Consider the following 15,604-nt stretch of genomic DNA (forward strand, 5'->3'; position numbering starts at 1 on the left):
ACTCAAATTTCTAATGTCTTCCTCAAAGATTGGTACTTAACACACAAATTCCTATTGCTAATTCATTCAACAAAATGTACTGACCATGTGTTATTTGCAAGCCACTGGGCTAGAGGGCTTGGGGGAAGTTAAGCTACATAAGATACAAATCCTACCCTTAGGGGCAAGTGAATTTAAAAGGACACTCAAGTTTATTGATCATCTACCATGCATTAGTCAGATTTACATCTATCACTTCCTAAGAATCTTACAGTCTAGGTAGGATGGTAGGACATATGCAGAAATAATTCTCTCAGCATATATTAGGGTCCTCTCAATAGCTAATTTATAAAGGATCATAAAAGCTATCTCAAAGCAGTTGCTCTTGTTCAGAGACCCAGGGAGAGAGGCTCCCTGAGGCAGTGGCTTTGGATACCAAAGACATTTCATATTGATTGGTTTGACAATATCTGAGCTGTGTTACTGAGTGACCATGGACAGGTTATGTAATCTGAATTTTCGTTTTATAATCTGTGGAGTGGGGAAAATGCTTTCCACTTTAGTGTTATGGGGGCTAGCGATGATGTATGTAAAGTTCTCCGTATAAAAAGTGGCCAACAAATGGTAGCAATGATTAGACAGTTACACCTAACCCACATTAAATCGGGGACTGGGCTTCAGTTAGGTAAAAGCACTTCTTGCAAACGCACTGAAGAGCCCCTTAAGACGGGAAGATGGTTGCATTTATCTGGTTGGAAAATACTAAGCAAGCTTTGTTCACAATGGTTTAATAGAGCAGAGTGTGATGAGGCGGTCCGAGGTTCACAATGTTGGCCCGAAGAGTATGTCTCCACCGCCTTTCACCCGTCTTTGAAATCCTTTTACTAACTGCACAAAGCCTCCCACGAAGTCTCCCCCTCCAGGGGACAGCAGCTCAGCCTCCCCTACCTCAAATCAGGTTTACTAAGCAACCACTGCACACAGCGCACCATACCCGGCGCTGGAAGCCCGCGGGGGCAGAGCTTCCTCTGCTTTTCCTTCACCATAGTGAGCCCTTTTACCTGAAAAACTACTGAACTGGCTGGCTCACATGCACGCACACTGAGCTCCAGCACTACCACCCGGGGGCAGACACGAAGCACACATTCGCCTGTCCGAGGGACGTGGAGCAAGGCTCGCTGGGAAGTTGACCTTTCACCCCTCCTCTTGCCTTACCTCGGTTCACCAATTTTGACGTCAGCAAATGAAGCAATGAGGAGACCTGGGAGGCGAGGCTTAATGTTGCCTGATCCGCGCAGATTGGGCCGCGCCGGTGTACGGGGGCGGACCGCGCGACCGGCGAGCGACCCTCCTACTGTGGGCGGTGAGAAGTGGGGGCTGCGCCTGCGCGCTGGGCAGCGGCGGGGGTGGCGAGGGCGGCGGCGGCTGCGCGTGCGCGGTGGGCGGAGCGCGGCTTTCGGCCAGCCCGGCCCTTCCCATCCGTGCCGGGTCGGTGCGGTACTCGTGTTTCAACGCCTTGTCGCGGAGAGTCGCTGCCGAGTGGGCGCTCGGTTTTCGGGTCGTCACGATGGTCGGCTACGAATACGTGAGCGCGGAGCAGCTGGCTGGCTTTGATAAGTACAAGGTAGTGCGCGCCCGCGGACGCCCCTCTCCCTCCTCGTTGTCGCGGCCTCTCTCGGGCGGCCGAGGGACCGGCGCGGTCCGTGTCACCTTGTGCCGCGTGGCCTCGGGCGCACTGATGGGCGTTTTTCCGGGGTCCTGCCGAGTCCTGAGGGCTTGGAGTCAGGGTGCGGGTGGGTCACCCTACGGCCGCCGTCCCTAGTCGGCGCTTTCCGGGATTTTCCTTTTGCTCTGAAACCGCTCCATGATAATGGAACTAGAGAATTCCCTTCTCTTGAGCCCTCTGTCTTTTTTTTCAGCCCCCTGAAAGGGGCGTCTTAATTGTTTTCATTTTAATGAAGTTTCTCCTTCCTGTTCTGGATACAACTTCGGAGTTGGAGGTGGTCATTTGGCAGAAGAAGCTCGGGGAGAGAGGGAGTGAGTTACCGTTTACCGAGGCCACACTGCTGGTGCACCCCACTTCTCCTCAGTAAAGAGGAGCTGGTGGCGCTTGGGCTGCCAGGAAGGGACTGTGTAATGGAAAGAGTCTTTGGCATGCATATAAACCTGATACCAAAATCTATTTTCTTTATTGGGCTCGAGGCAAGTCGTTTTAACCTCACTCAGCCTCTCTTTTATCATTGTAAACTGGGGATGATCTCCACCCTGCGAAATGATTGTAAGGGTTTGATATAATGTGTGTGAAGCATCTGGCATATAATGGGTCTCTAATAAATGCTGGTTCTTGTTAATTTCCCTCCAGATCTGGTTGTCCTCCCCTGTTCTCCTTATCAGTGAGTTACTCCACCATCTATCCTGTTGTCCAAGCCCGGAATCTGAGCTTTAACCTTTCACCCTCGTGGATGACAGGGTCGCTTTCACTCCCGATTCCTTCGCTCCACCCTTTACCCAGTGCATTGCCAGGTCTTGTATGTGTTAATAGCTTTAGGCTTACATAGAAGAGACGTCTCATTACCACTCTCCACACTCCCACTCTTTAAAAGAACCTTTTTGTTTTAGAATAGTGTTAGATTTTCCGAAAAATCACGAAGATAATAGAGTTCCTGTATGCTTCACACCGTTTTCCCTGTTATTAACATCTTATGTTAGTATGGTTCTTTTGTCATAATTAGTAACCAATATTATTGTTAACCGAAGTCCATACTTGGTTCAGAATTCCTTGGTTGTTGTTTTTTTGTTTGTTTGTTTGTTTTTAACCTAATCTCCTTTTTCTGTTCTGGGACCCCATCCAGGATCCCACATTACATTTAGTTGTCATAACTCCTTAGGCTCCTCTTGACTATGACAGTTTCTAAGACTTTCCTTGTTTTTGATGACCTTGACAGTTATGAGGAGTGCTGGGCAGATATTTTGTAGAATTGCCTTCAATTGGGGTTTGTTTGGTGCTTTCTCCTGATTAGGCTGGGACTGTGGGTTTGGGGAAGAACACCCCAGAGGGGAATGCTGTTCTCACTGCATCATATCAGCGGTACAAGCTGCAGCATGACGGTTCCCTGTTGATGTTAACCTTGATCACCTGACTGAGATAGCATTTGTCAGATTCCTCCATTGTAAAGTTAATCCTTTTGCCTCTTTCTATACAGTGCTCTTTGGAAGGGAATCATGCACAGCCCACACTTAAGGAGTGGGGAGTTATTCGCCTCCTAGAGGGTGAAATATCAACATAAATTATTTGGAATTTTCTGCACTGGGGATTTGTCAGTTCTCCCCCATGAATTTATTCAAACATGTATTTATATTAGTAGGGACTTACAGATATTGTATACTTTGCATTATAACCCAATACAAATTTATTTTGTGGCTCACCCACATCCGCGTCTTAAAAAATTAATTATTTTTTATTTATTTATTTATTTTTTATTAAAATAGTTGTAAGTTTTCAGAAAGATCTTGTGGAAAGTGCACAGTTCCTGTATTATCCCTGTCCACCCCCAGCTTTCCTTATTCACACTTTGCATTAGTGTGGTACCTTTGTTAAAACTGATGAAACATTATTGTACTTATGCTGTTAACTCTAACCCATTGTTTACATTAAGTTTCACTCTTTGTGTTGTACAGTTCTGTAGGGTGTGTGTGTGTGTGTGTGTGTGTGTGTGTGTGTGTTAACATACAGCCTAATATTTCCTTTTTTAATCACTTTTCAGATATGCAATTCATTGGTGTTAATTATGTTCATGGAAGTTGTGCCTCCATCACATCATCCATGGCCAAAACTTTTCCATCCCCAAATAGAAACTCTGTACCAATTAACATTAACTCCCTGCTCCCCTCCCTCATTGGGCCCCTGGTAACCAGTTATTCTAGTTTCAGACTTCATTAATTTGCATATTCTTATTTCATGTAAATGAAATCATACAGTATTTGCCCTTTTGTTCAGGCTTATTCACTCAACATGATGTCCTCAAGGTTTGTCCATACTGTAGCATGTATCATCTTCATTCCTTTTTACTGGTGAATTCTATTCCATTGTATGTATATACCACATTTTGTTTAGCCGCTTTTCTGTTGATTGATACTTGAGTTGCTTCCACCTTTTGGCAATTGTGAATAACGCTGCTGTGAACATCAGTGTGCAAATATCTGTTCAAATCCCTGTTTTCAATTCCTTTATGTGTGTACCTAGACATGGAATTGCCAGGTGTATTAATTAGGGTTCTCTTGGGAAACAGAATCAATGAGAGATGTCTCTGATTATCAAATTGTAAAAGTGACTCACGCAACTGTGGGTATGCACAAGTCCAAATTCTGCAGAGCCGTCAACAAACTGTCTACTCCAAGGAAGATGTCTGATGAACTCCTCAGGAAACGAATCGACAGCTTCCACGAACTCCTCAGGAAATGAACTGGGATCTTCGAAGAACGTGCTCGATGAACTCCTCAGGAAACGAACCGGCAACTTTGACGAGCTCCCCCAGGAAGTGCTTCACTGGGCAGCCGAAGAAGTAGTAAAGGTTTTCTAATCCTCCCGCTTATAAGCCTTCAACTGATTACCGGGACCAAATCCAGCCAATTGCATTCTCTCATTGTGGAAGGCACGCCCCTTGATGAGTCATCAGTCAGCCGCAGTCAATTGACTGATGATCCAACAAACCAGCCTGTTGGTTTATTAACCAGCCTCAAATATCCTGACAGCAATCGTCAGGCCAGTGCCCGCTTGACCAGATAGCTGGGTCACCTAGCCAAGTTGACACATGAACCCAACCATCACACTAGGTCATGTGTTATTTCTCTACTTTCTGAGGAGTCGCCAGACTGTTTTCCATAGTGGCTGCACTGTTTCATATTCCCCACCAACAATGTATGAGGGTTCCTGTTTGTCCACATCCTCTCCAACACTTGTTATTTTCTTTTTAAAAAAGCATAGTAGCCATTCTAGTGGTTATGAGATGGTATGTCATTGTGGCTTTGATTTGCATTTCTCTAATTGCTAATGACATTGAACATCCTTTCATGTACTTACTGACTCTTTGTATGTCTTCTTTATAGAAATGTCTGTTCAAGTCTTTAGCCCATTTTTAAATTGGATTGTTTGTCTTTTTGTTGTTGAGTTGTAGGAGTTCTTTATATATTCTGGAGTTTAAGCCCTTATCATATATATGGTTTCCAAATATTTTCTCTCATTTTTTAGGTTGTCTTTTTACTTCCTTGATAAGGTTCTTTGATACACAAGTTTTTAATTTGATGAGGTCACATTTATCTGTCTTTTCTTTTTTTGCTTTTGTTTTTGGTATAAAGCCTAAGAAACCGTTTCCTAACACAGGGTCCTCAAGATGTTTGCCCATGTTTTCTTCTCTAGGGGTTTTATAGTTTTAATTTTTTATGTTTAGTTTTAGTTCCTATATTTATATTTGATCCATTTTGAGTTAATTTTTGTATATGGTGTGAGGTGGAGATCCACTGTCATTCTTTTGCATATGGCTATCCAGTGCTCTCAGCACTATTTTGTTGAAGAGACTGTTCTTTCCCCAGTGTTCATAGTGATCTCTTAAAAAAATATGCACCTGGTCATATTATTCCTTTGCTTAGAACCCTCTACTGCCCTCCTGTTGCTCTTGGATTATGTCCCCAAGTCTGTAACATAATCTACATGGCTCTGCATGACCTGGTCCTTGCCTGAGTAACCAGCTTCGTCTCACACCACTCACTGTACCCCGCTCCTGGTCTTAGCAGCACCTCCATCCCCCATATTTTCCCCCCATATCCTTAAGTAGTATTATATCTGTCAGGATTGCAGCCTCCCTTCCCTACCTAAGTTCATGTTCACATCTTACCTTAAATATTGTTTCCTCAGAGAAGTCTTTCTTAAGCAACCTTTCCCCTTTGGGGTGTTTTCATAGCACGCTCTGCTCCCTTTAACCACTTCTAATCCTGAATAAGTATGTAGTCCGTTCTCCGATGTGCCTCCCCTGCAGAGTATAATCTTCACATCGTGAAACCTGTCTTACGTACCACCGTGACCTGCACACAGTGCTCTGTTCATACTGGGTGCCAATAAACATATGTGGAATGAATGAATAACTGAACAGATTTTAATGCATTTTGTTTAACTGGAATTGGGAAAACTCAAAAGGACCATAGCAGGTCATATAGTGCATTCTTCTGCTTTTAAGCAATGCTGTGCCATACCTTTCTGAACTGAGGTGTTGACTTGTCTTAACAAGTAAGAGGAAAGGGGATCCAGATCCTCCTGGGTAACTCAGGTCAGGGCTTAATAACTTTCATTTTAGAACAATATTAAGCCAGAGACCTCCTGTTTGTTACCTTAAACTCTACCCTCTTTTTGTTACTGCTCTACACTGTTAATATTGACATATAAAATGTTTTCTTCTTCACTAGAGTCAGACTGTCAGAATATGTATCAGTAGAAAGCTGTTTCATTTGCAGCAGTGTCTATTATAGATAGGGAATCTCCTTTTTCTTATGAGACAATTTTCACTAGATTTTTTTCAGAAATATAAATTTTATTGTGATTTTTCTTTTCCTGTCTTTTCCCCCTCTCTTCCTTTATCTGAGTCAGTTCCTGTTTGACAGCAGATTTCCTATCATTCTGGAAAACAAAGGTCAATTTTAGAAACAGCCAGTATTCACTACGATACAGCTTTTTGTTGTTGTTGAAGTTATTTTAGTTGTTTTGAGGCGTCCTTAAAAAAAAAAAGCCAAATTTATAACAGAAACATTCTTGTAGTAGAAGCTTCTTTACTTGATGCTGCGTTCATATTAAAAATGTAAATCCAAAGGTGTTCAAAGGAAACACATCTGTGTGGTCAGTTTTGCTGGAATGTGAATTGCACCCAGAAACCTTTTCTTTCATTTGTGGCATTCCTGTTCATGTAGTCCTCAGATCGTAAGTGCTCTGTAGACACTTTCTGAATTAAAACAACTTTTAAAGAAGATCACCCCATAAATGGTTAAGGACTAGAAACACTCAAAAGGATTTTTGTTCCCTGGTGTGACCCTGTATATTAGAGCAAAAAGATGTAGAGAAAAATTGGCTTTGTAAAAGCAGCTGGTGGAAATGTTACTTTTTAATTTGTCTGTTTTCCCTAAAGGTGCATCTGAGAGTGACACTCAGAATAAGTGCTGAAAGGGATGCTCACGGAGAGTGTAGATTTCCATAGTAAGGAACCAGGAAGACAATTGGTTTTCAGCATGGCATGGCATGGATTCTGTGTTATATGTTCTCTTAATACTTGAACCTCTCTGTTGTGGTACTTCCCACAATTCCATGAAACAGTTAGTTGACTGATTAGTTGAGCGTCTCCCTCCCTTTTAGGACATGAGCTCTTGGAGGGCAGGGCATAGCTTGTTCAGAATGCGCCCGAGGTCTAGCACAGTATTATGAACAGAGTAGGTGCTCACCGAATACTTATTGAAGGAACAAGAGTGTGAAAGAATATCAGCTATTTTGGAAGTCTGGTGAAAGGAGCTGTGCATGGAAGGATACTTTTGTATTTTGAGGGTGAAGGATATCAGGAGTTTAGCTGCCATTGTCTTTTCTATTGCTTATTAATGCAACTTCAGGCAGTTATGTTGGGAGATTTCATCCTCATGAGGCTTATCATTCCCCCCTAATCCAAAAGGAAGGATTTCTTTTGGCTAAGTCTTTATAGTTGAGGAATTTAGCCACTTGTATAAAGAAGAAACTTCTATTGTGGTTTATCTTATCTGACCTAGAGAAGACCTGGTTTTAACTGATAGTGTAACCGTTAGTTTAAAATTGTATCATTTTGCTTCATAGCGGAAGTTCTTTGAAATATTTTGTTTGTTTCCAAGAATAAATCTCAAGATAAATTGGTTTCTGCTGTCATGATAGTTAATTAACTTAACTTGGCTGTCAACAATGTGGTTATAGGGAACTCATTAGTATTTCAGTTAAAAGGTAGTAAAGAGAGACTGTGTATTTGTGTTTTTATTTTGATGGTTATGCTAAGGAACCAGAATCTAGCCTTCAACCTTACTGGTTCATACAGTTTTATTTTATTTAGCTGTTTATTCAACAAGCATTTACTGAGGGCCTCTTCTATGTCAGGCATCACACTGGGGCTGCAAAATTAAGCTAAGCTAAAATTCCTGCCTTCAAGGAACCCAGTTTGGTGGTATATAGGCATGCAAATTGACATTTATAAATAGTTAAAAAGAGCAGGTAGGAGAACAAATTTAAAATAAAATTTTGATGTTTCTTAGATCACAAGAAATGCAAATCTATTCCAAATATCTGAAGGGTAAAGAACAAATTTAAAATAAAAAGAGCAGGTAGGTAAGTACTGGGTCCTGTGGGCGAGGAGAGGAGACAGCTGCCAGTGAGTGGGATTGGAGTTCAGGAAGGCTTCAGAGAGGGGATGGAGGTGAAGGCAGAGCTCAGACTAGAAAGGCACCGATATTACCAGGCCAAAAGGGGAGAAAAGGTACCATAGAACAAGAGAGCAGTGTAATGGAGTGCAGCAGGATGGAAGCCTGAGACTATTTTTTGGGAACCTCAAGGAGTTGGATGAGGTGTTAAGGCATAAAGGTGGAGTGGCAGGAAATGAGACTGGTGAGGCCCTGTGGGAGTGGGATGATTTGAGGTAGAGAACCTCTGGACTTTACCCTGTAGATCAGGGTTTCTGTGGTCCAAGGACTGTGCCTTAGAATCACCTGGGGAAAGTGTTCAAATAGCAGATTCCTGGGCCCTCCTTGGGAGATTCAGATTGGGTAGATTGCCGCTTTTGCTGTTATCTGTGCATTAAATATCTCAGATGGTTCCTAGGTACATTATAGTGCTATAGGCTTTGGGAAGCCCCTGAAGAATTTTAAACAGGATCAGATTTTAATTTTAGGAAGCACACCCTTGCGGTTTGTGGAAGATGGATATCTTGATGATATAGGAGGCAGGGCTGATGAGGATGATTTTAGGGAGGTCTAGAGATCTTCTAGATGCCCCTGCACAAAGGTCGGTAATGAATGATGAAGGCCCGAATCAAGGCAGTGGTAATAGAAAGGAGGGAGTGGGGATTCTGAAGATTGAGATCAAAACTGGTTATCTGCACATCGATTTGGAAAGCAGATATGTTTAATTTGGTCCACAATTACTTTGTTCAAAATTAGGATATTCCCCATAAAAATCCAGTTTTCTGGATTTCTTTAACAACCAGAATATTGGACAACACTGGCCCTGCGCTTCCTGTAGACAAGAATCAGCTGAAGCTGACTAGGGCTTGCCCTCTTTAGACGGGGTATTTGCTCTCTAGTTTGCCATTTCCTTACCAGCCCGTATGGTTTCTTGCCCTCCTGCCTTGTTTAATTTACTTGCCTGATGCCTGTGGGCTTTTGAGTTTGTGATTCTCGATTTAAGTTTAAAATTGACAGGAAATGGTGACTGACTAGGTGCTGGTGGTGTATGTGGGGCAAAGGATGGAAGGTGGGGAGGAGTCTGGGGTGACTCAGGTTCTGACTCGTGGTGGGTAGAGGCATCCAGACACTGAGGTAGGGTTGTTGTAAAGCATTGGCTCTGGAAAGGTGCTCCTGGTAATAATGGCAGCAAACATTTTTTTGTGAGGTCTAGGATTTAATCTTCTTGACAACAAGAGGTATTATTAATCTCTGAATGCCTTAGTAAATCACAGTAACCAAATTCATGAGAGATTAATCCTTACACAACAGAAGAGCAATTATAATTTAAATGAAGCAGAATCTGGCAGGATAACTAGTAATCCTTTGCAAGGAGCACTTGGGCTAGAAAGGTCCACTTGGAAGACCAAACTCTAGAGCCAAGGTGTGGTTTGTGGACTTGGAATTAAAGCAAAGAAAACTTCAGGTTCTAAAGAGTTATTACTGGTTGTGGATGAATTGTCTTACATTAGAGGAATATTTTTGTAACTGGTTTCAAGGATTAGAATATTTTTCCCTCTGAGCAACTGCAAAAACATGAGAAATTCATGATCTTTTGATTGTCATATATTACTACTGCAAGCAGACTACAGTATAGGGTTAATTATGGCATTACCTAGGTATATTACAGTTAATTCAAGCACAACTTATCTTTAGCTGTGCTTTATTGGTCTCCTTGATTAGATTTGGGCAACTGCCCACTTCTGCCTTTGAGTACATTAATAAGGCTTGAAAAGCATTTTAGTGTGGTCTGGAATATTGCTTTACAAAAGTCTCAAAGAAAGAATTATTTTTGCAGTTGGCAGAGACAGAGGAGACTTTCTGAAGAAGTGAAAGAAGGATAGGTGGGTGACTTTTCTGCAAAGTGAGGGGGATGGAGATTCAGTGGTGGGGGAAGGTTATTACCTTTTTAGATGCTATTTAGATATTACATCTTCACTTGGTTCTTTTACTACATTCTGAAATTTAAGTTCACTGATCATGACTCATTTCTCTAACTGCTCTAGTACTTAATTGTTAAGAACTTCTCTGCTGAAAAAGAGTTTGTCCAGTGCATAAAGGAGAGTTGAGGAAAGATGTTCCAGGGAGAGAGACAAATGGGAACCCAGGCCCAGAGGCTAGGAAGACTGGGTAAGCTTAGGGGCACAGGGAAGTGGCAAGTGTGAGAGCAACCAGGCCAAGCCTCACGAGCTCAATGCAGGAAAGTTGCAATGGCAAGAGCAGTGTCATCATAAATACTGAAATAATAGTAATAATAGTAATAGGAAGCATTTATGGGGTGTTTACCATGTGCCAGGCATTCCCTTAAGTGCTTTGCATATTTTATCTCATTTGCTATTCACAGGTGCTGTTATCTCTGTTTTTCACACAGAAAGAAACAGACCCAGGGAGCTTAAGTAACTTGCTCAAGGTTCTACGGCCAGTAAGTGGTGGAGCTGAGATTTGGACCCAGGCAGTCTGGGTCTGGAGTCCATGTCTTTCATGCCATGTTGCTTCTCAAAAGTAAGAATGCAGTGTAAACTCTGCATTTTTAGATAACAGGTGTTTTTATCCAGGATTTAGAGAGATAAGAATAAAGATCTTCAATGGCATGCTTAATTGAGTATGTGTCTAATCCTCACAGATGGGGAAAAATACAGTGAAAAAGAACTGGTTTCTATTCTCCCAGTTTCTAAATTATTAGTAGGGACAAGTGGGCTTGTATTTACTTATCTTGCATTTAGTTGAGTATTAAGAACATTTCATTTATTGTTAGCTCTAATTGAGATAAAAGGCTTTTGATTAAATAATTAGCTTTGGGATGGATTAAATAAAAAAGAATCCACTTAGTAACCATGTGATCTTGAGCAGGTTAAATTGATCTCTGACTGGGTTTTCTAATCTGTGAAATGGGATGGTATCTGCTTTATAGGGTCATTATATGGATCGAATGAATTGATATTCCTAAAATGCTTTGAACAATGCCTGGCTCATAGTACTAGTTATATTAATGTTAAATAAATAAAACATGAAATTTGGTATTTGTGCTTCTTTGCTTGTGTACACACACACCCTTCTCCCCAGAAGGTGATACCAAAAGAAAGTGTATTTTAGGAATGGCAGTTAAGGGTGACCTTTACGACTTAGTGAACAGAGTAATGGAAAGGACTGTGTCTACTTTGGATCCTACAGATAGTATTTGACCTCACGTTTCTTCCTCTTTTTAGTCATATGTAAATAGTAATACAACAGGCAGGGTGTGTCAGTTTGAATGTATTATGTCCCCCCAAACGCCATTATCTTTGATGTAATCTTGTGTGGGCAGACCTATCAGTGTTAATTAGATTGTAATTCTTTGAGTGTTTCCATGGAGATGCGCCCCACCCAACCGTGGTTGATGACTCTGATAGGATAATTTCAGTGGAGGTGTTGGCTTGCCCATTCAGGGTGGGTCTGAATTAAATTACTGGAGCACTATATAAGATCAGACAGAAGGAGTGAGCTTGCTACAACCAAGAGGGACACTTTGAAGAAAGCACAGGAGCTGCAGATGAGAGACATTTTGAAGACAGCCTTTGAAAGACTCTTGCTCTGGAGAAGCTAAGAGAGGAGAAATATCCCAAGTGCAACTAAGAGTGACATTTTTGAGGAACTGCAGCCTAGCGAGGAATGTCCTGGGAGAAAGCCATTTTGAAACCAGAATTTTGGAGCAGACACCAGCCACATGCCTTCCCAGCTAACAGAGGTTTCCGGACACTGTTGGCCATCCTCCAGTGAAGGTACCGGATTGCTGATTTGTTACCTTGGACACTTTATGGCCTTAAGACTGTAACTGTGTAACCAAATAAACCCACTTTTATAAAAGCCAATTCGTCTTTGGTGTTTTGCATTCTGGCAGCATTAGCAAACTAGAACACAGGGTAAATCATTTTTCTCAAACACTACTCTCCTACTTAAGAATCTACAGTGGCTTCTAAGTGTTTATCATTTGCTTGAGATCTAGATTTCTCAGCAAGGATTTCATGTTCCTTCACTAAACAACTCCTCCTTTCATCTTATCTTCTCATTCCTTGTTAGGGTTTATTGTAGATTATGTGTAGTAAGCAAACGTGTTAGCTATCTTTGTCATCATAATTTGCATATTCTCAGCTCCTTTTTCTTGCTCTAGCTCTTCAATCTTCACCCCACCCTCTTTGCTCTGACATCTTAGCAGATATAAATGACAACCTTCACTGATCTCATTGCTCACTGAGTCAAGTTCTTTGTGGGTGGGGAGTTCTTAAAGTCTCATATTGATAAAACTATTTTGATCCTAGGGTTAACATAACTCATTTTTTTGCATTTTGAGTTCAAGTTTGGTGTTTTATTTTAATATCTTAAAAGATTGTTCCTAGCATAATGCCTTGCATTTAGTAGATATTTAGTGAATTCTTGCTAAATTTCATTACACCTGTCTTGCTTGAAATGCAATATTTGAAGTCATCGTAAGGAGGAACAAGTATTGACTACTAAACTGATAGTTGTGGTTTATCCCTTAGCTGAGAAGTTGATCAAGTGTCCTTAATGTTTGTTTTCACAAGAGCTGTGCTTCTCAAACTTGAGCATGAATCAGAATTACCTAAAGGGTTTCTGAAATGATAGATTGCTGATCTCCACCCTGGAGTGTCTGATTCTGTAGATTTGAGAGGGTAGCCCAAGAATTTATGTCCAGCAACTACGCTTTGAGAATAGTGATTCGGAGAAATAGTCAACTATATGGCAGTCTGAGGAGCAGTTACTACACTAGTCAAACAAATGTAAAGGAGTAGGAAAGTATTAAATACACTCATGTTCATATGCCAGCTCTCAAAACGTATCAAGTAGCCTTGGTTTTGTAGGTGGGAGCCTGAAGATCTCACTTATTAAAAAAGGTGATAACTTGCTTTTAGAATTGTGTAGTAGTTTTCTACTGTTATGTAATGAATTACCACAGACCTAGTGGCTTAAAACGACATACATTTTTTTTTTTATCTTACAGTTTCTATGGGTCTGGAGTCTGGGCACAGGTTGGCTGTCTCCTCTGCTTAGAGTCTCATCAGCCTGCAGTCAAGGTGTTGGCTGCGCTGCCTTCTTATCTAGAGCTCATGTGGTTGTTGGCAGATTTGGTCCTTTGCAGTTACAGGGCTGAGGCCGTCAGCTCCTAGAGGTCACTCCCATTTCCCTGCCACATGGCCCCCTCCATAAGCAGTTCACATCTTTGCTGTTTGCTTCTTCAAGGCCAGCAGGACACTTTTCTCCAGTTAACACAGAGCCTTATATGATGAAACATTGGCATGGGAGGGCCATCCCATCCCCTTTGCTATATTCTATTTGTTAGAAGCAAGTCACAGGTTCCCCTCTTACTCCAGGGGGAGGGGATTATACAAGGCTGTGATTCATTGGGGTCATTTTAGGGTGTGTGGAAAAATTGGAGGATATTGTAGAAATAGCAATTTTCAGTAAATTAGATTTAGGTAGCTATTGGCTGCCTTTGAGCCGGAAAGGGGTAGTTTAAAACAAAGTGATCAGTTTCATAGAAGTGCTCTGAGCCAACTTAATTTTTGTTGGACTCAGAAAGCACTTACAGATTGGGGTTTTTTGTTTGTTAGCTGTGTCAATCTCTGAATTTTATAGTCTCCTCATCTGTAAAATGGGGATAATCTATTTTACAGTATCGAATAAAGGAACAGGTATAATTATCCTTTGGAAATTACAAAACATTATACAAATGTAACATGGGCTATTAATAGAGGAAGAATGAGGGCACTTTTCTCTTGTGAAGTTAACAGTTGCTGAGGGTAGTTCCTCGGGAAAAGAAAAGAGATTTGCTGAAGAGAGTACCACTTCACATCACTGGCATGGTCACCCTACACTGCTACTTAAATGAGCCAAGGAGTTCATGCATTCATTCATTCATAGGTGCAAACGTTCGCATGTTAATTGAACTCCTGCTGTGTGCCAGAGCTAAAAGGAAGGACGAGGTTGGGATGTGTCCTCCCACATTTCCTTTGTATCCCAGTGCTAGAGCAGCCCACATTTGTATGTTGGCCCACATTGGTAAGTTAAAGGCAGCTCTGTTGACTTCCTTAATGTTTGTTGAAGGAATAGCATGTTTCAACACTTGAGATCCCTTGTTAGTGCTTCAAAGGCTTAAGTGAACAGGAGGGAAGGACTGGCCCATTTCCTGAGGACTGGCAGGCTGTTGCTAAGAACTGCTCCTGGAGTGGTAGCGCACGTGGTGGAACATGGAGTCTGCCCCGGAACGACTTACGGTTGAACATGATTTGAGTCGTGAGTCCTGTCAGCATCTGTACCAGGCGCTGAGTTTTATTGTGCAGGAAGAGAAATAGAGAGACAGTTGACTTTTTTTTTTTTTCCTCTCCTGTGTTCATCAGAGGCTTAAGGAGGTTGGTGATGTGTATTTATTTCATTTTGAGAGATATCTGGAAAGTTGATAGCAATAATTACTGTAATTTCTTACAGTAAACTCAGTTGTGAACTGAAATGTGTTCTATGTGGCTATCTTGCATTTTTCTCCTATAAACAAAGCAGCCGTGGATGATTTTGAACTCTACAATTTTGGAAGTAATTTTTAAAAATTAGAAATACCATTTTGAGTTTGCTTACATCTGAAGTGAATAACAATAAATGCAGTTTATGAATTATTTTGTACTCATATTTTATGGCTTTCCACAATTAACTAAAATATGTTTTACAAGTATGAGGCTTATATTGCAGATGGGAAAGACAGGCCTTGTATTAAAAATTATTTAACAGCCAGAGTCCTTTTTTCCTTATATTGAATAGAAGAAAGACTAGAGGAAAGCTGCTGCTTATTATAGGTGGTAGAGCACTAATTGGGACAGTACCCTCAGTCTACTGTCAAAGCTCTGTGTTTAACTCACAGGTAATGGCCTTTCAGTTTTCTTATCAGTACACAGAAAGGGTTTAAAATGCAGAACATGCATAAAGGAAATACTTGTAGGTCTGAGGAGGTGGTTTCATAGTTTTCCTTTAGGGCCAAGTTCCTGCTTCAATTAAGGGAGGACTCCCACTTGCAATGTCCTTGCCAAAGCTGGGCCCTTCACAGCAGATTTGGAAAGAAATTTAGAAGTCACTGACCATGCCTAATCTAACTTGC

General features: G+C 41.5%; 1 protein-coding gene across 1 annotated transcript in view; it reads left to right on the forward strand.

Annotated features, from left to right (window-relative positions):
- The first annotated feature begins 1,448 nt into the window (after positions 1–1,448).
- Positions 1,449–15,604, forward strand: part of SELENOI (selenoprotein I) — a 53,122-nt gene continuing 38,966 nt past the window's right edge. Inside the window, exon 1 of the mRNA XM_037813016.1 lies at positions 1,449–1,603. Coding sequence (XP_037668944.1) covers positions 1,547–1,603 — 57 coding nt within the window. The 5' untranslated portion in view covers positions 1,449–1,546. The remainder of the gene's footprint in view (positions 1,604–15,604) is intronic.

The sequence above is a fragment of the Choloepus didactylus genome, chromosome 20, assembly GCF_015220235.1.
Source record: "Choloepus didactylus isolate mChoDid1 chromosome 20, mChoDid1.pri, whole genome shotgun sequence".
Lineage (NCBI taxonomy): Eukaryota > Metazoa > Chordata > Mammalia > Pilosa > Megalonychidae > Choloepus > Choloepus didactylus.